At 33.8% G+C, this 19,403-nt stretch overlaps 2 protein-coding genes and 1 non-coding gene across 4 annotated transcripts; 1 reads left to right on the top strand and 2 right to left on the bottom strand.

Annotated features, from left to right (window-relative positions):
• Nucleotides 1–284: 284 nt before the first annotated feature.
• LOC101266097 (flocculation protein FLO11-like) lies at nucleotides 285–12,793 on the bottom strand. 2 transcript variants are annotated; one of them, XM_004234004.5, is made up of 10 exons: nucleotides 12,352–12,793; nucleotides 8,754–8,797; nucleotides 8,391–8,490; nucleotides 8,172–8,286; nucleotides 7,171–7,796; nucleotides 5,877–6,150; nucleotides 5,086–5,353; nucleotides 3,214–3,369; nucleotides 1,428–1,889; nucleotides 285–893 (listed from the first exon to the last, which is right to left on the bottom strand). In XM_004234004.5, exons 1-10 carry the CDS (start codon nucleotides 12,542–12,544, stop codon nucleotides 600–602), a joined length of 2,532 nt encoding a protein of 843 aa, XP_004234052.2. In that variant the 5' UTR covers nucleotides 12,545–12,793; the 3' UTR covers nucleotides 285–599. The 2 variants fall into 2 exon arrangements, with proteins under 2 accessions (XP_004234052.2, XP_010317412.2); XM_010319110.4 differs by having other exon boundaries at nucleotides 5,086–5,290; nucleotides 12,352–12,787.
• A 3,561-nt stretch (nucleotides 12,794–16,354) lies between these two features.
• Nucleotides 16,355–18,112, top strand: LOC101243763 (signal peptidase complex subunit 1). The gene is made up of 2 exons (XM_004234017.5): nucleotides 16,355–16,480; nucleotides 17,680–18,112. Exon 2 carries the CDS (start codon nucleotides 17,680–17,682, stop codon nucleotides 17,956–17,958), a length of 279 nt encoding a protein of 92 aa, XP_004234065.2. The 5' UTR covers nucleotides 16,355–16,480; the 3' UTR covers nucleotides 17,959–18,112.
• Nucleotides 18,113–18,621: 509 nt separating this feature from the next.
• Nucleotides 18,622–18,703, bottom strand: TRNAS-AGA (transfer RNA serine (anticodon AGA)). The gene has a single exon. It is a non-coding gene; the product is annotated as a tRNA-Ser (tRNA).
• Between the last annotated feature and the right edge of the window lie 700 nt (nucleotides 18,704–19,403).

Here is a 19,403-nt window from a genome sequence, read left to right as displayed (position 1 = left end):
AACGAGACGAATTCAAAATTTAAAATGATCGATTCGATCAGTAAGTTCTTTAACACTAATACTCATGGTCCATATAAATTTTAAAGATATATCTACTTTGTAATCAGTTCAGATAAACCTGTAGCGAAGAAGTGAAAGACGTTACTGTTATTAACAAATTTGGTAAGTAGTATATGCACAAAATTAGTATAACCACATTGAACTAACCAATATTTCAAAACATTTATGTTATGGAGACTAGACATGAAAGTAGAAAAGTGGGATTATAATGCAATAGATTACTATTGGGAAACAAAACACTAGCAACTATAGATTAAAAACGACGAAAAGGGGGGTTAACCGTGTTAAACAAGAGCTAGAAGAAAACACAGACGAGACGACTAGAGCACTGTGTTAGCTCAGACATTACCTACGTTACATTTAAATCTGAGATAAACACGTAAAGTACAGAGTCATGGCACAGGGCAGCACCCAGTCAAGTTTCTTCAGGGATCGTGAACGAGGGTTATTTCAACAGAGAGAGCTGGAAAGGCCACTTTCACACTCATTACAAGACCCCAAAAAAAGAAAGAACAGAAAAACATGGGAGGCAGTAAGATTTAGTAGCCGTTTTGCCATAACTGTTGTTGAGACTGCTTTGGCTGGCCTTGTGAACCAGACAACGATCCATCTCGAAGGTTTTCTTGCTGTTGTTGGTCCAACGAGATACCAGCCTGAGAATTGTAGAAATGTGGGTAGCCCCCCAAAGATCCATAGCTCTGTGATGGCTGTTGGCCTTGCCTAAATCCGCCCGTTTGCTGATTCTGTCCCTGAAAGCCATAATACGTGTTGGCGGGAACAGTTGGCATTGTTCTTGAACCATGTCCATGAAGCCACAAAGCTGAGTTCTCATTCTGAAAGAGGACGGAAACAGGAGTGTCAAATAAAGCAAAGGACATGCCAGATAAAGTCAATGACAAATTGAAATTACAGAGCATTTCAGACATGCTGCGCCAACCACCAAGGTGGACATTGACAAATGCAATTGACCAAACAAACACAGAATCTAGAGGCGTCAAATGGGGGGAATAGACTAAAAAGTGGATCATGACCTGCCCAAAAATCACTTACGCTGAAATGGAATTAAAAGTGAATGGTTTTATATAACATAACCAACAAAAAAATGTATTTTTGAAAATATTATGACAGTTTCTATCGGTCAATTTCAATTCGTAGATTGGCTGAAACGGGTGGGACTAAAATGGACTGAACTAATAAATGGAGAACGGGTTGAGGGGATCATGTTCACTTGGGCTGATTTTGCTACCCCTGACGCCCTGACAGTAGCTATTCAAACGGTCATTTCACATTATGATGAGTCATGACAAGCAATTTCTTGGAGAGAGAGTTCAGTAGGAATATGTGTGCTCACAAAAAGAAAAGGATACCTGCTGAAGAGACATCAAATGATTGGTATCCTTGAACTGAGCACTTAATACATCATCGTAACTTAAGTTAGTACCAGATGGAGCAGCGGGGGGGTTGATTGGGAAGTTCCCGGGGATACTTGTTGTATTTCCAAAAGCACCATATCCAGAAGGAATAGTGGCAGATTGAGGCAAGCTGCTGGCAGAAACGGTATTCTTATATTGGGGGAGCATTGCTGCAAGCGACTGATGGTAACTGCTATTACCAGGATATGCTTGTTGGAATGCAGATGGAATATATGAATAGTTCTGAGGCACAAAGGGATAACTAATCATGTTGCCATATGGGGCAATAGGAACAGCTTGTTGAGAATATTGGTGTACAGTTAGGTGTTGTGGTACGCCAGGTCCTGTGGCGACACTATTTCCAGAAAGCATCTGCTGAGTAGGCTGTGCTGATGAAAAGCCAACTGTCTTCATAGCCTGCAGGAAACACTAACACTGTCAATTATTACAACGACAACATACCCAATGCAATCCCACAAGTGGGGTCTGGGAAGGATAGAGGGTACGCAGACCTTACCCCTATCTTGTACAACTAGTAGAGATAGAGAGGTTGTTTCCGATAGACCCTCAGCTTAAACAAGGCATTCCAAACAGTTGGAAAAGGGGGAGATACAGATATGAGCACTTGAGTGCATTACACAAAAGATAGAAGAGGACACAGTCAACCATTACACACCACAAAAACAAGAGAAGGGAGAAAAATATCGCACCAACTTTGAAAGGGGAAAAATAGGATGTATAATGCTTTCCCTGTCTCAAGTCACCAATTCATATTATACAGAGTTGTGATAGACAACACACTGGCCAGAATATGAATCACCGATCAAACTAAAGCAACACATCACTTAGAGGAACCACATTTAAGATGTATCTGAACTATGATCAATATTTGTAGAAAATACTGAACCTTTTAAATGCTTAAACCTATAACTTTATTTTTTTGGGACGATCAGAACAATCCAAACGAAAAGCTTCCTTCAGAAAACAAAAGTGTACTTCTGAGAACCTGACTTAATACTTGCGAAAATGTTAAAAACCAAATCCAACCTCGTTTTACTATATAACACTGCACCTCTCTCCTCCACCAGTTATACTTGATTGCCCCGAATTTAGCATTCAAAATACTCTAAGAAAAGCCATGACCAATAACTCTTTCAGGGAGAGTTGGAAAGAGGGTGTTTGTGCGGATACGAATTTGTTCAAGAATGGATATTGACATGCATTAGAGGGGAATTTCAAAATACAGAATGTATATTGGGACTTCAAGAGATAATAAATCCCAATAATTCATTTCATTACTTCATTTATTTTATTATGTTAATTTTATAACTTCATAAATATTCCGTCCTTTTGTTGATACATTCTAGTTAATTGAAAAAATACGGTTGGGGGGGGGGGGGGGGGGGGGGGATGGGGGCTCAAAGCCTCAAGACTCATAACTTTACTAATGTTAAACAGTAGTCATCTTCTCGTTCATGAACAATTTACTTCATCAGGAGAAAAACAATACAACCAGCTTTTCGCTAGACCCTTACTGTTCAAACTCATCTTACCTGCCTGGAAATCAAGCATAATCACTTGTATATTTTTACTAAAAAAATGGTCAATTTTTCCCTCAATTCATTATAAAACAGTCCTAGTTAAGGTCAATATGTCTGCGGGTAAAGGTACCAACACTACAGCTGAGGGTAGGATAGAAAGATATCTGCAATATTTGATTAGATTCCAGCAGAAACATTACCTCAGGCATAGCTGAACCACTGATTGATGAAATTGAGTTGCCATATTTTGTGGGCATTGCTTGTGTTGTAGAAAAAGGAGAATATGAAAGCTCAGACTCTCGACCAGGATGCACGTTAGCAGTCAACATGTCACTCTGCAAAGAATTTGTGTAGACCTACTCGAACAAAAAATAGCAAGAGAGCAAATTAGGTAAAACATGGATATTATGCTCTAGCAAATAATGGTAACTCGGATCATGTTGGCATGCTACTGTAGTTTTTTAATAAAAAAAATTGACAAGTGACATGCTTCTTTATTGAAGTTGTCTCCATGTGACCTATAGGTCACACGGGTTTGAGAAGTGGAAGCAACCACTAATGCTTGCATTAGGGTAGGTTGTCTACATCACACGCATTGAGAAGCGTCCCTTCCAACGTGTGATGTTTTGTACACCGGGCTGCCCTTCTTTTGTCATGCTTCTTTGCTTTTGGGCATTACATATGTTTAGCTAATTAGAAGTTTATTATTGGATGAAATATTATTCAACATAGAGCACCAAGCAGGCACTTACTTTTCTATACAAAGTTCGCAAATAGTTTAGCTACGCTGGACTCATAATAAATGAGGGTCAAGTGAATTAACACTATTATATGTTTAGAATGTTTCTAGGCTGTAACATAGTTTTTTAAAATGGAAAACTAGATATGTTTCCAATATATGAAAAAATACCATGTTATTATAAGGAATCCAGTAATTAGGAAAATTTCCATAAGCTATTTCAAGTAGCCTACACACCAACATAAGGAACCTCTTATTTGTTTCACAACCTATTCGAAAGTTCTTTTTATTATTAAAAGACTAGCCAATTTGTGAAAATAGCAAAACATGCCATGTCGAGTGGCTAAACTATATTACACGCATATCTTATTAGTTACAAGCTTGCAACCAGCATATTGTGTTGAGCACTTCAAATACAGATTAAACAGTATCAACCACTGTTATGACAAGCTGTTACCCATTAGTAAAGGAACCAAAGAAATGAGAGCGCCTACGCAGTAAAGAAGACTTGCAAGGACTAAAGGACTCTTTTCCTCAAAAGCTAAAGTTCTTGAATATTATTTAATTACAAAGCTAAAGTTCAAAAGAAGTAAGCCGGGTAAAAGAGAAGTATTGCCTATGACTTAAAAAAGTTCTGTTTTTTCTTCTAATGTGGAATATATAACAGAGCTCTCAAGCACAATTGAACACCTAACCAGAATAAGTCATGCCAAACCTTTCCTTGTATATCCATCCCTCCAATCGAAAAGAAAGCCTACACAATCAGATAGTGGCAGAATATAAAGCCAACTAAGCTCCATATTAAATGCCACTCATCACTCAAATATACAAAATAGCAATTACGAAGTCTGCAACTCGCACTGCAGCCATCCCGTGTCTCGACATCACTCATATAACTCAAAATTAAGGGGTCATTTGGTATGAGAGAAAAGGAATAATAATCCCGGGACAAAATGCAGGATTATTTTATATTGTGTTTGGTTAGGGATATTGGTTAGTCCCGGGAGTATTTATCCCACCATTGCTACTATAATGATGGGATAAATTATCCCATATATATGGTGGGATAACTATCCCATGGGATAACTTTGCCAGCCCATCCCCCATCCCAAACAACCCAGAACAGAATAGCAATTACCAGCACTGCAACTCCTGCTGCAGCATTTCCTTGTCTCATGCATAGCATACACTTGCACTGAAGTCATCTTCAAACTTGGGAAAACATAATTTTATCGAAGTTCTAACATTTGGTCAAAACTAACAGAAAGTGCATCCCAAGGATAGTACATGAAACCATTTGATATCCTGAACAAAAGGCAGAAAAAATTCTTACTGTCTCATTTGAGAAAGAAGCAAGATTTTGCATATGAGAACTCGTCTGTGGCTGACTAAACGCTGCATTCAATTGTTGAGCACTTTCGTATGAATAGCCAGCAGCAGAGGACGGATATGAATAATGCCCATCACTAGCTTCTGCTTTCAGAGATTCTGGTTGTGAAGCTGCTGGCAGTTCATAATTTCCAGCATTTGCATTATTTCTGTGGAATAAATTACTATCAGCCTCATTTCTGAGAGTACCATCACCATAGTATTCAGTGGCCCTGTAAAATATGTAAGTTTACAATTAAAGACTAGCATTTCCCCCTGTTGCTTTGCATACAAGACCTCTCCTTCAAAAAAATTTATTGGCATACAAGCTTTACATAATGACAAAGAGAGCATTGTATACTACATCATAAAATCATTTAAGTGCATCAAACAAAGATTTCATAAATGGAAAAGAGCTGCAAGCTAATATTACTATTTGGTTGACTAAAATATGGAACAATTCTTGAAAACCCAATAAGTAAAACAAGACAGGATTGATGCAAGGATACTCGATTGATGTCATTTATTTATAAAATGAGAAAAATCTACAAGCAACCGATAAAGAAGACAATCCTACACGACAAAATAAATGATTGAAGAACTTTTTAACATCATTGTCCACGTACAGAAAGAGTTGGCTAGAGTTCTCAATTAGCATATCATAAACACACAACTTCCACAGTATATTATATGCAAATAATTAATTTAGTAACTCAGAAGACTAAAAGGAAATGATCAACTAAAAAGAAGGTAAACCTGGTGCCCAAGTGCCCAACTGAAGAACTATCTGCATCTCTGGATGCATCTTCCAAGCTAGTTTTCACGGGGGCAGAGGCCAGTGATCCAGAGAAGGACACACCACCAAAGCTACCAAAACTTAGGTGTGAGCAGTCAGCTGTTTGAACTTGAAGATGGTCTGGAATCACAACAGATGGACTATCCCCATCAGATGGCAAACCCGCTGCATCCTTTACACTTAGTTGTTGCAAGTTCGCGGCAACTGATGAAACTGAGACATTAACATCTTCAACTGCCACAAGATAAGATAACATTCTTATATAAACGAGAGGGTAGTACTTTAAGATTTTGAAAAGCAAAACTACAGTTGAACCAAGAATAAATATTTACTTAAGAAGTGCTAATTGCAACAGCTTACAAGAGATAGCTACTTTTCTTGATAAATCTAAGTAGACACAGCTACTCTCAATTTCAAATATTCATTCCTTCAGATCCGGCGCCTTTTTCATTAAGAACGAAAGACAAAAGATGCAGGATGAAATGCATCCTAAGCAGCTCAGCCACGCATGACAAAACACCCTATAAAGTTGTAGCAATGCTGGAATTGGGATATGTAGGTTGGAAGATGGAATTTATTTATATGAAGAGGAAAAAGGAAGCACTAAAGAGAAGGAGGAAGGCAGGAGACTGCAAATGTTTGTTTAGAGGAGACAGGAGCCACATCTACTCACAAAGATAATCATAAAAGCAATTTGCCAATTTGGCAGGAACATTGTGTCGAAACAAACAAAAGCTGAAGAAGTTTAGAAGGAAACAGTAATCCGAAACATTTAGGTTTCTGATATGCTAAATATCCATTGGAAGTAGACATATGAACCAAATGACACGAAGTAAGGATGAGATACAGATGCTAGTACACTAAGATTGACACAGTTAAGATTTAACATTTCATCGCTTCCTACTTAATCCATCTTCAATTTCTGCAAATTAAAAGGCTGAAATCTAATGATAAGATCAGATAGAGGGAGAATCAGCCATAAAATAGATGTGATGATCCCAGGATGTCACACAACTGCATTCTTAAAACAAAAAAGTCAAGATCTACTCCTAACATGCCATAATGAAATAATAAGGTAGAGGGAGATACAACAGAGAGAATTGAGTTAAAAGAAACTAAAGATGCACCAAATTAATTCCAGAGCCTCAATCCTAAAATGCCAACCAATACCACCTTTGTTAAACTAAAACAAAGATAAATATATCCAATGAAATGCATATTGCATGCCAATTTAAGACTTCCACACATATTCACCTTGTGGATGGTCAAAAGTGTGATTCTGGTGCTGATATCTGTACGGGTCATTGTCATACAGAGAAGTACCATCAGCATTATCCTCCTGCAACTTTCTACTGGAAAGGGAACAATCAAGATTTTCATTAGCACTTTCATCTGCCTCTTGAGACTCATCCATCTGAGTTTGATGATCAACTCTGTCAAAAGACATGTTAGACGGATCAGGATGGGGCACAGAATTAGTGGGAGGCTCCGAGACAGCAGGTTGGCTAGCAGCTGATGGCTGCTCAATTGAAGGCCATTCATCATTTGCAGAAAGATTCTGAGATGAATTATCCCTTGGTTCCTGATGTACCTCAGGAACCGTCGACTGATCATCAGAAAACTGCATATTACCATGTGATGCGCCATAAGGAGGTGGTGCCTGATCATGGTTTTGGTTGACACCAGCAGTACTGTCAGATATATTGGGTACACTAGGCACTTTACTCTGTGGCCTACCCATCTTCACAATATCAGCCATTGATACTTGGCCTGGCACCCCGCCCCAAGTAGGTTGATATCCAGAAGAAGGCTGTGAAGCAGCTGAATGACCATCAACTGCAGCTGGTGCCAATCTTTTACTGTCATTTCCTGCAGCATCACTGCAACACCATTCAAGCATAAAAGAGAATTTAAAAACAAGACAAACATCTCCAATAGCATGCTCGCTTTGCACATACGAATACATGCAATCTCAAATAATTTAACATGCATGCATTTTTTGTTGTTGATGAGTATATTCAACTTAGTAATTTGATTCGGCAATCACAGATATTATTGCTCGCGAAATTTGGTTTTTCAGTTACAGCTATAGTATGATAAGAACTTCTCTCTAGTGGAATAGAGACATTGACAAACTTAATGAACCATGCAGTAGGGTCCGAAGGATTATTACACTGTAACCACCGACAGAATCTGAAAGCAACTGATTGTCTAGTGAAAGAACCAAAACATTCTAACAAGACAACAGTACTAACCTGATGGCAGTTGGTCTCCTATCTGTGTTGCCTCCTGCAATTAGAGGGGTAGAAGAGAAGTTGTTTGTTTGTGATCCACTCTCCTTCCTGTAAGCAGGAGCAGGCTTGGTAGACTCTGTCAGAGTTGGTTAGAAATCAAAACATTCCAGTATCAGATAACATGACTTACACAACTCAACCTAATCTCTCTTTCAGAAATTGTGCATTAAATGCATATACCTGATCCACCACGCCCAACATATCGATCCCCACCAGCCCTACTGCCACGGCTCGAACTGCTACTAGTGATCCAGGACCTAGATTCAGTTGGATCCTTAATCTGAACCAAAGATGAATAGAAGTAAGCAATTTGAGTTAAATCACCTTTTTAAGGTCGGTGACTCAGTTATAAGCAAGCTAAGCTTTGAAGAAAGTCAAGAAACATAGTTACATATCAAGTGGAGTGTGTAATGCAGGGCCCTCGGGATTGTACCGATGTAATCAAATAAAATAAACTTGGAACATCAAGAATATAGAAAGCATACTCAAAAAGTTTAGAAATAAATTGGTTCTGGAATTTATGCTGTAGTAATTATGACGAACCTCTTTTCTCTTTTCTCTCTTGCTCTTCACCTCATGAAAAGGATCTAGTCAATTAACAAACTTCAAATTAGAAGGTGGTAAAAAAATATCAACTTCTTCAAGCAGGGAAGATTGGCAAAATATAACTAGGTTTTAGCAAGATAACTACAAAAATGCCACTTCAAGTAATTATCACAGTATAAAACAGTGAATGCATAGGGAGAACATAATTCGCAACAGAAATTCAAATTTTTATGCAGCTTAGGCTATATAATAGTGCTCAAATCAGCAGCAGAATCAAACTGAAGCTATTTCAGAGCCCAACACTTGATTCTTGCTTAAACCTTGTTTCCAAAGGCAGCCTATGTCATCTCAAGGTAAATTCTAAATAACGTTCCACGTATCGGTATGGCATTTACAAATAGTATCAACACACCACTTCCCATCTGACTGGTGAGTATAAAGTCGTAATGACTCACAAGTAGCTACATCTAGTTCCTATGTTTTTATGAAGTAAATGATTTCATTCAAAAGCATCAACTAGTTGCATGTGTCTTGTTTGACCAGCAAAACGATTTGGTAAACACTTGGTTTTAAGGACATGAATAGGAGTTGTTATACCATCAAAACATCTTATATCTCTTTCAAAATGTTCAGTTCCTATCTTAATTAACATTGAAAAGTTAAAGCATTAAAATATAAAAACTTCACATATACACAACCCATTAGATTAATCTTCTTGCTTAGACAAAGCTTAAATTTATAGTGCATTAAACTCAGAGACCACACACCACCATTGTTAGAAACAAAGATGGCAATTTCAAAGCATAAAAAGGGATAATCTGTTCTTTTCTTTTCTTTCCTTTATCCATTTACTCTTACAACCCATACCTAGCTAGGTCTCTCTCTCTCTCTCTCTCTCTGAGTATTCGTTTCATAGATTTCTGACATAATCATTATTATCTTCTTACCAAGAACAACATAGAGGTAACTGGAAAAGAAAAGAGCTTACTTCGCAATATAATCTGAAAACTGAAAAAATGCACGCACACAAAACTGAAGTACCAGAAGATTAATCATGCCAAAAAAAAAAAAAGAATTCAGCTTTAAGGAGTCACAGTTCAAAGGGACATTGAGTAAGAGCATATGTCCGGCTTCATTAGTGTACTTTTGTAATCTGAAACTGAAAAATTGCAGGCCCAAAACAACAGGAAAAAAAAATACCTACAACAACCTACCCAGTGTTATCCCAGAAGTGGAGTCTGGGGAGGGTGGTGAGTATGTAGCCTTACCCACCCCCCCTGCCTTGTGAAGGTAGAGAGGGTGCTTCCAATGAACCCTAGGCTCAAGGAATGAAAATATCTAATACCCAGAAATTAACTATGAAAAGGAACAAAAAAAAGAGTTCAGTTTCAGGGTTCTATAGCTCAGAGGGACTTTGAGTAAGAAGCCAATTGACAGTATAATCTGAAAACTGAAAATAGCATGCATGCAACACTAAAAACCCATAAAAACCTTAATACCATCAATTAATTATGAAAATTTTCCAAAAAAGAGTTCAGCTTTAAGGGTTTATGGTTTAATCTCAATGGAACCTCAAGTAAGAAGCCAATAGACGGCTTCATTAGGGTACTCTAAACTCTAAAAATAGAAATTATATTTTTCATGCACACAAAACTATAGGAACAAAAAAATCCCTAATACCCAGAAATTAATTAAAAAATTACCAAAAATATGTTGAGCTTTAAGGGTTTATAGCTTAAAAGCAACTTAAGTAAAAAATCAATGGTTACATAATCTGAAAACTGAAAAATAGCATGCACACAACACTAAAGAACCAAAAAATCCCCAAAACCCAGAAATCAATTAAGCAAATGAGCTCAGTTTCAAGGTTTTATTAGCTTAAATAAACTCCAAGAAACCTCAAGAGTAAGAAGCCAATTGACAGCTCCATTAGTGTACTCTAAACTCTAAAAATGGAAAGTTATATTTTCCATGTACAGAAAACTAAGGAACAATAAATTCTCAATACCCAGAAATCAATCAAAAATGTACCAAAAAGTGTTGAGCTTTAAAGGCTTATAGCTTAAAAAGGAACCTTGAGTAAGAACCACGTCACTAAAGCTAAGTTGCACGAACTCGGGTGCAGGTGTCCAATATGGGTGCGGATCTAGAGGTCAGATCCTCTATGATCTAATTTTTTTGATTTCGGGATATGGATCCACGTATAGATATGGGTGATCGAAATTTTTAGATTCGGTGACAAGTCCATGTATGGATACGGGTTGGGGGTTCGGCTAAAAATAATTGAAATAACTAAAAATAGAGTTATAAAACCTAAGTTATGAGATATTAGGTGGAGAACTTTAGGAGAAAATCTTGATCAAGAGGAGAATCCTGGAAGGAGATAAAAGGAAAGAGAGTGACAAAAATTTATAAATACCTAATTTATATGTACAAGGTATTTCATTTTTTTCAATTTCACCTTAGTTTTTCTTTTGCCACAGAAATCATTGAATCTGTCCAAAATTTCTCCGTTGAATTTGGTCTAAGTACCCCAAACTGGTTGACCAGATCAGGTACGGTTCCAACACCCACACCTACTTCATGTCGACAAGGGCGTGGCACCAAAAGTGAAGAGTCCGAGCAACTTAAGCACTAAAGAACCAAAAAATCCTCAAAACCCAGAAATCAAGTAAGATAAAAGAGCTCAGTTTCAAGCTTTATAGCTTAAACTCAAAGAAACCTTAAGTAAGAAGCCAATTGACAGCTTCATTAGTATACTCTAAACTCTAAAAAATAGAAAATTTATATTTTTCATGCACAGAAAACTACAAGAACAATAAAATTCTCAATACCCAGAAATCAATTACAAAATTTTACCAAAAAAGTGTTGAGCTTTAAAGGTTTATAGCTTAAAAAGGCAACTTGAGTAAGAGCAACAACACTAAAGAACCAAAAAATCCTCAAAACCCAGAAATCAAATACAATAAAAGAGCTCAGTTTCAAGGTTTTATTGCTTAAACTCAAACGAACCTCAAGTACCAATTGACAGCTTCATTAGTGTACTCTAAACTCTAAAAACAGAAAATTTATATTTTTCATGCACACAAAACTACTGGAACAATAAAATCCTCAACAATTAGAAACTACATACAAAAAATTGTCAAAAAAGTGTTGAGCGTTAAAGGTTTATAGCTTAAAGACACCTTGAGTAAGAACCACAACACTAAAGAACCAAAGAATCCTCAAAACCCAGAAATCCAATACAAAGAAAGAGGTCTGTCTCAAGGATTTATAGCTTAAACTCAAAGAAACCTCAAGCAAGAAGCTAATTGACAGTTTCATTAAGCTACTTGTACACTCTAAAAACAGAAAATTTGTACTTTCCACACAAAAAAATCCCCAAAACCCAAACATTAATTAACCAAAAAAGAGCTCAAATTCAAATGGGTTGCCTCAAGTAAGAAGCTAATTGACAGTTCCGTTAAGCTACTCTAAACTCTAAAACCAGAAAATTTGAATTTTTGATTTTTCATACCAAAAAATCCTCAAGACCCAGAAATCAATTCACAACAATGAACCCAAACAGATAAGAGTTTACAGTTTTGAAATTCACCTTGAGTAAGAAGCCTGTTAACAGCTTCGTTAGGGTCCATATTACACTCTTTAAGCATAGCATAGATCTCAGCTTCAGGACAATTAACTATTTCCTTTAAACTTTGTACCATCTTTCTTGAACCTGGTGGAATTGATTGTACTCCAATTCCTCCACCATTGTTACTGTTTTTTCCTCCTCCTCTGCTAGTCATCGGGAAAAAAAGTTGTAAAAATCGAAAAAATAAGAGAAACCCACTAAATATTTTCGATTTTCAGATCTATTTCAGTTGATTTTTTTTGCTGTGAAGGAAGAAAAAACACACAGAGTTCACACAGTGACGGCTCGGTTATGGCTCTTTCTCTCTCCTCTTTCTCTCTCTACTGTGAATAAAAGAATCCGCGGCGAAGAGGAGATATATCTAATAAGAAGTAATTTTGGTTTTTCTTTTTCTAAATTTTTTTCCTTTTTTTGGAAAAAAAGAAATCTAATTTCTTTTATTTTCTCCTTAATTACATCGCAATAATAAGGATTTTTTGGTAAAAAATTGATAATTAATTTGGGGCTTATTTTTAGAACGAGTTTATTTTATGTTTTTTAAAGGTAAAATTATAAAATAATTTAGTTTTAAAATTAATTAGTTTCATCTCATATTAAAAATGAAATAATTTGTTTCAAATTCAAATAAGTTATAAATATATAGTAAAATCGTAAATTTAAATAATTATAAATATATAGTAAAATTGTAAAAAAATAAGCTGTGAATATCGTTAACTCTACCTTTATGAGATGAGCATATTATTTTTAATTCATCCTAAAAAATCTTTTTTCATTATTTCAATTTAATATTGATTAACCATTTTTAATAATTTGTTAGCATAAACAACAGCATCTCTTTATTAGGATTTTATTTCTCCTTCTCTATTTAGTTTTGTAATTTTTAGATGGTTGATATTTTTTTATGATTTTAAAATTTGATAAATTTTTCTTTAGTAGATCTCGACAAATTGAACTTTTATTCAGATTTAAAATTAGTAATATGAACTAGCTCACATATAATTCATCATGTTTAAATATTAATTTAAGGTAAAAATATATAAGTATCTATTACCTCTTCAATTTATTTTATAAACAATTTTATATTTTTTCGGTCTACGTAGCATTTGAAGAAAAAAGTTGGAACCACAAGATAATGTCGTGTATGTTAAAAAAGGATAGAAAATTATTTATAAAATAAATTTAGGGGATAATAGGACCTTAATATGATATAAGTGTATCTTTTAAGATTTCAAACATAGATTGAATGGATACTTGTGCATTATTCCTTAATTTAATATTAAAAGTATTACTTAATATAATTTAATTTCTCTTTCCTTATCTACTTTTTGTAGTTTATTTTAATAATTTTGAATTGTGTAACATTCACTTCTAGAATTATATTTGGAGGCTTATTGTATTTAAATTTAAGTATCGTATATAGATGTCGGGTTTGATCATACTATGACAAATAAGACATAATTTATAATATGTGAGTTAGTTGTATATCAAAATAAAATACGTGAGTTAGTTGTATATTAAAATAAAATCTTAGTTCATTTATATAGAAAAGAATAAAGCTAAATTTTGAAATTGAGTTGGACTCAATTTTTTTTAAAAATAAAAAACAAATTATCATATATGAGTCAATCAATTAATCGAACTCATCTCAATTTATTTGCTTACCAATACATATTGGTTCTCTCTCATTATGTTGCTATTGAAGCAAAAAAGTTATTTTTTTGCAAATCAATTTTCTTCGTTATCTTAACCAAGTGTGACAACTTAATTATTATTTTTGTAAGAAAGACCTTATAAAATTATGTTGATACACCTAATAACATATAATACCTTTTGTTTGGAAAAATAAAGAAAAAAAATGCATTCTTCATGAAAGTGAAAGCATTCAATTTTTATATTTATTCTACATATTAGATAACTCAATATTATTAATAGATGTTTCATCAATTATTTTTATTTTCTTATAACTTGTTGATTATCTATACCATCTATACACATAAAATTAAGCATCTACAAGATATGATACTTTTATGTAACAACTATTCATAACATTTTTTTTCGTATTTTCTATTATTTTTTTTCGTATTTTCTATTGACATTTTCACTATTATTTAAAAAAAATCAAATATCCATTATTAATAAGAAAAAATCAGCTAAAGAATCAAAAAAAATTGTTTCTTTCTTACTTTATTTATCATTTGTTTTTTCTTCCATTTACTTATTGTATCGAGAGAAAAAAAGTCAATTGAAGAAGATAGGGAAAAGATAATGTCCAGTATATTAACGATGGGTAACTATGACAGCCAAATGTTAAAATTAAAGAAACATAAATAATTATTTAAGAGGAAAAACAAATCTTAACTATAATAAAAATAAAATTTATCTCTTTATTTCTATTTAATTTATAAAAAGTTCATTCTAAGTTATTTTCTAGTAGATAAATAATTTCGATGAAAATAATTGTTAGTGTTTTTTCAAAGTTAATAAAGGGATTGGATCGATCCTCATTTAGAGAGGTGTATTCAATCGTCATTATTACTTATATTATATATTTGACATTTTGAATGTGGTTCATATATTTATATTAAAGTATTTTTTTTAAAAAAATATAATACTACTATATGTAATCAGGGGCGGACCCACATGGTGTCCCCAGGTGCTCGAGCACCCATTAATTTCGTTACGAAATATATATATCTATGTAGAAATCGATAGGTATTTGTATAAAATTAACATATAGCACCCAATTAATAAATCATATAGTTGGCCAAATGGTTCTAGGATGGGTACTTAGTCTTTTAGTGTTGTTGTACCAAGGTTTGAATCTCATTATTAACACATATTTTTCACAGTTTCACTTCAGAGCACCCACAAAACCCCTCTAGATACGCCGAGTATTACCCCAAAATGAATGTTATAGTGTATAATTCAGATTTAGTCGAATTCCAATATAGTTACCAAATATGAAATGAAAAACTAACCAACCAAATACTCTCTCCGTTCTTTTAATTGTCATGGTGTCCTTTTCAAAATTTAATGTGACTAATTTTCAAAGTAAAAAGACAAGTAAAAATATTTAGGGCCCGTTTGGATGAGCTTAATAAAAGCAATTTTAAAAAAGTACTTTTGAAAGTGCTGAAACTTATTTTTAAAATAAGTAGTTATGCGTTTGGATAAAAGTGCTGAAGTAAAAAAAAATTGTTGATGTGTTTGGCAAATAAGTACTGATAAACAGCTTTTTAAATCAAAATGTCTGAAATACCCTTAAAAGTTGTTAACGTAATAAAAGTTAATTAATTTATATTTTACATTCATAAATAATTATATTTTGCCATCATTCACATATTTTTTTCTCATCACAAATTATTTATAAAAGGAATATAAACTTACTATAGATTTTAAAGATATATAATTTGAATAGATTAAAGAACGATTTAAGATTTTATTTTAGTTTCATCCATAGATAATAATAATTGTCTTTCATTCACATATTTCTTTATTATCACAAATTATTTATAAGAGGAATATAAATTTTTATTTAAGTTATATGTGCAACTTATTTTACATTTTAATAATATATAATTTGAATAGATCACTTGAAAGATTTAAGATTTATTTTATTTTCATTCATTAATAATGATAATTGTCTATCATCCACACGTGAAAAGGGAAAAATAGAAGAAAGAGATGTTAGGATTATGTGGGTAATTTAAAGATTGTATAAAAAGTTAAGGGCAAAAAGGTAAAAATGTGATCAACTTAAAATAGCTTATAAGCTGGAAAAAAAAGCACCCCTAGCCCAACTTTTAACTTTTGGCTTAAAATAATTTTTTTTAACTTAAAATAAGTTATTTTGAGTATTACCAAACCGCTAAATAAATAAAAAATCAGCTTTTAAGTCAATTTGACCAGCTTTTAAATTGTTTTACTCTAATAGAACCTTGCAACTTAAAAGGGACGGAGATAATATATATATATATTTTTATATATTTATATTATATTATACCATAGACATAAATTGACTCATTTCTTATTATTACAATTTTACTTTTCTTTTACCTCCTCCTCTCTTCTCCGTCTTCAATCGCCGCCGGTGAGTATTACCTGAGCTCTTTCTATTCTATTTCCGTTCAGTTTTGTTGTCTGTATATTAATTTTCTTCTGTTGATCAGTTTTCTGCATAATTGACATTGTCGTTATAGCTGTGCGCTATTTTTTTTTTAGGGTTTTTTTATTTTTACGGGTTTTATTTTATCACATGTTCGATTTACATCCAGATCCAATCAATTGTGCTTTGCCTTGGAAATCTGTTAAGTCAATCAGGCTAATTTCTGTCAATTTTGATTTAGATTTTGTTGTTTGCCGATCCGAACTTGTTTGGGACTGAATTGTAGTTGTTGTTGTTGTGGTTTGTTGCTGAAGTGTTATATAGTTCTGGATATACAAATTGTTGACTTATTTTGTTGGGGAAGAAATTGGGAAAAATGAAGATTTCCAAGTTAATCATAAAAGCTTTTTTGAACTGAGAAAAGATTCAAGTTTTAGTAATTTGTCGTTCTGTTGGAGCTATATTGCTTGGATCCCCATAAAAATGCATAAATTTGGACTCATTAGAAAAAAAAGCAAACTTTTGGAGTATGTGACACATAGGGAGTAATCTCTGATAATCCGAGTAATATATTGTTGGAGAGTTTAATAAGGAAAAGTAAATCTGTGATTCACTGAAGATTTATATAAACATACTAACATAGTGGATATAGAGGTAGTTTGAGATTTGTACCTTTGTATGCATTTTGTCTGATTGAGTTTCAGAATTATTGGCTCTTTTGGAACTGACGTAGAACGTGGATGTTGAGAATTACTTTTTATCACGTAGAAAGAGGCTTAACCGATTAAGTCACAATTGAAACAAAAGGAACAATAAAGGTTATGCCAACTAGTTGAATTATAGCTCAGTTTTTGTTATGCTTACATTATGTGTCCTATGTTTGCCAAGAGTCCCTTGTTAGTCTTGTTAGAAACTTACAAGTTAGTCTATGTACCGATAAATGTGGGATTAAGCATTCTCTATTTGAAGGGAAGTCTATTATGCTTTAGAAAGTATATTATCTTATGTTGGGTGAAATCACTGAATAAAGAAAGATTTATATAATCGATCCCAACTAGTTTGTGAGTTCGGAGTTGGGACTAATGGATAGTTGATTGGATGGATAGATCAAGTATATACTTCTATTCTTCTTGTTTTGTGATAATGTGCAGTTTTATCATTTGTTTTTGTGCCGTCTATTGTAGATGGATTGGCAAGGACAAAAGCTCGTGGAACAATTGATGCAGATACTGCTTGTGAGCTTTGGTGTGGTAGCATTCCTCACAGGCTATATGTTGGGCACGTTCCAAACTATGCTGTTAACATACGCTGGTGGTGTTGTCTTTACGGCCCTTCTCACCATACCTAACTGGCCTGTCTATAATCGCAACCCTCTCAATTGGTTGGACCCAAGTGTAGTCGAGAAGTATCCCAAACCACTGCCTGCTACTACTGGTTCCAAGAAGAAGAGCACTAAGAAGTAGGTCATTTGACTGATATTCCGCTGACATATCACTTGGTCTTTCTACGGAAAACTATTATGATGTATCAAATACAGTCGGTGGTTTTTTGGTATGAGCTGAACGTTTTATGCTCTCGGTGAATTTTGTCAGTGCTATAAGAAAGATTTAGTTTTGATATTGTTGTGCCATTTCTCTTCTATTCCTAAATTTTATATGTGAACTGCCTATTTATTTGCATATCATCTGAAAATAACCAGTCTCTATCCAAACACAAGTTGTGTTTGGATGAAAGGACTATAAGTAATTTTGATTTCCTGCGATGGTTTATGTCCGTCTCTAGGTAAGAAACCAAATATGAAAGTGAGATAAAAAATATGCAGCAGGAATCGAGTGAGCTTTTGTCGTTGCTGCTGATTTGCTATGTTTCATGCTTGATGCCTGCAATGTGCTCTGCTTATTTGGACTGCAAATAGTTGTTCTACTCTTTATATTTCTTCCGTCACATATGAGAGGTATCTTGGTGCAATAAAAATATTTTGCGTCTCAGTTCAAAACAAGTTGAGACTAACTATATGAATTCACGTTCACCATAATATTTCGTTTAAACTCATCTCATGTCAATATCATATCACTCGTATAAAACGTGAGAAGAAGAACCAAAAAGAAATAAGTAGTAAAATGAAACGTGGTCGGCAGGATTCGAACCTGCGCGGGCAAAGCCCACATGATTTCTAGTCATGCCCGATAACCACTCCGGCACGACCACTTGATGTTTAAAAATTTCCTCAAAACATTAGACTATCAATAATACAATTTTATTATATATGTAGCATTTCCTAGGTTGATGGTGCATAAAACATTACTTTGCTTACATAAGATTCAAGAAGGGTCGCGACTAAAAGAATGCTAGATAGACAACCTTTACTGATATAAATATTAGTGACTGTTTTATCAGTTTGAATTCGTAATCTAAGAAAATATTATTAAAAAAATAAAAATTAACAATGAGTAAATTTTATAACTAAACAACAAATCTATTGCTACGAGCTATGAATAGGTACACCACATCAAAAGCTAGTTGGTCTTAATTATAGCATCAAATAGCCAATAAGTTTTAGCATCCAAGAAATAAATCTCTTATTATGTGGTTTTCAAAAAAAGTTAGGTAGGTTATAATTGAAAAGCAACAAGTGTGTTATGTTCTATAATTAATTCTTCTAATTCTATTCAATAGATTAATTAAAAGGCTTTAAAATGCATTACAAACATTTTAATGTGCTTGTATGATATGGAAGTAATAAAATTATTTCACGTAGCTCAAATATAAATTAAGTATTTGTATTAAAATTTCATATGTTGAAAAGCTTACATTATTATGAATAATAATAACTTTGTATAAAATAATTTACGAAAAATATTAAAAATTCTATTTAGATATAAATTGAGACAAGAGAGTAATATATAAC

Source organism: Solanum lycopersicum, chromosome 3 (assembly GCF_036512215.1).
Source record: "Solanum lycopersicum chromosome 3, SLM_r2.1".
Taxonomy (NCBI): domain Eukaryota; kingdom Viridiplantae; phylum Streptophyta; class Magnoliopsida; order Solanales; family Solanaceae; genus Solanum; species Solanum lycopersicum.
This window is presented reverse-complemented; position numbering and strand designations above follow the sequence as displayed.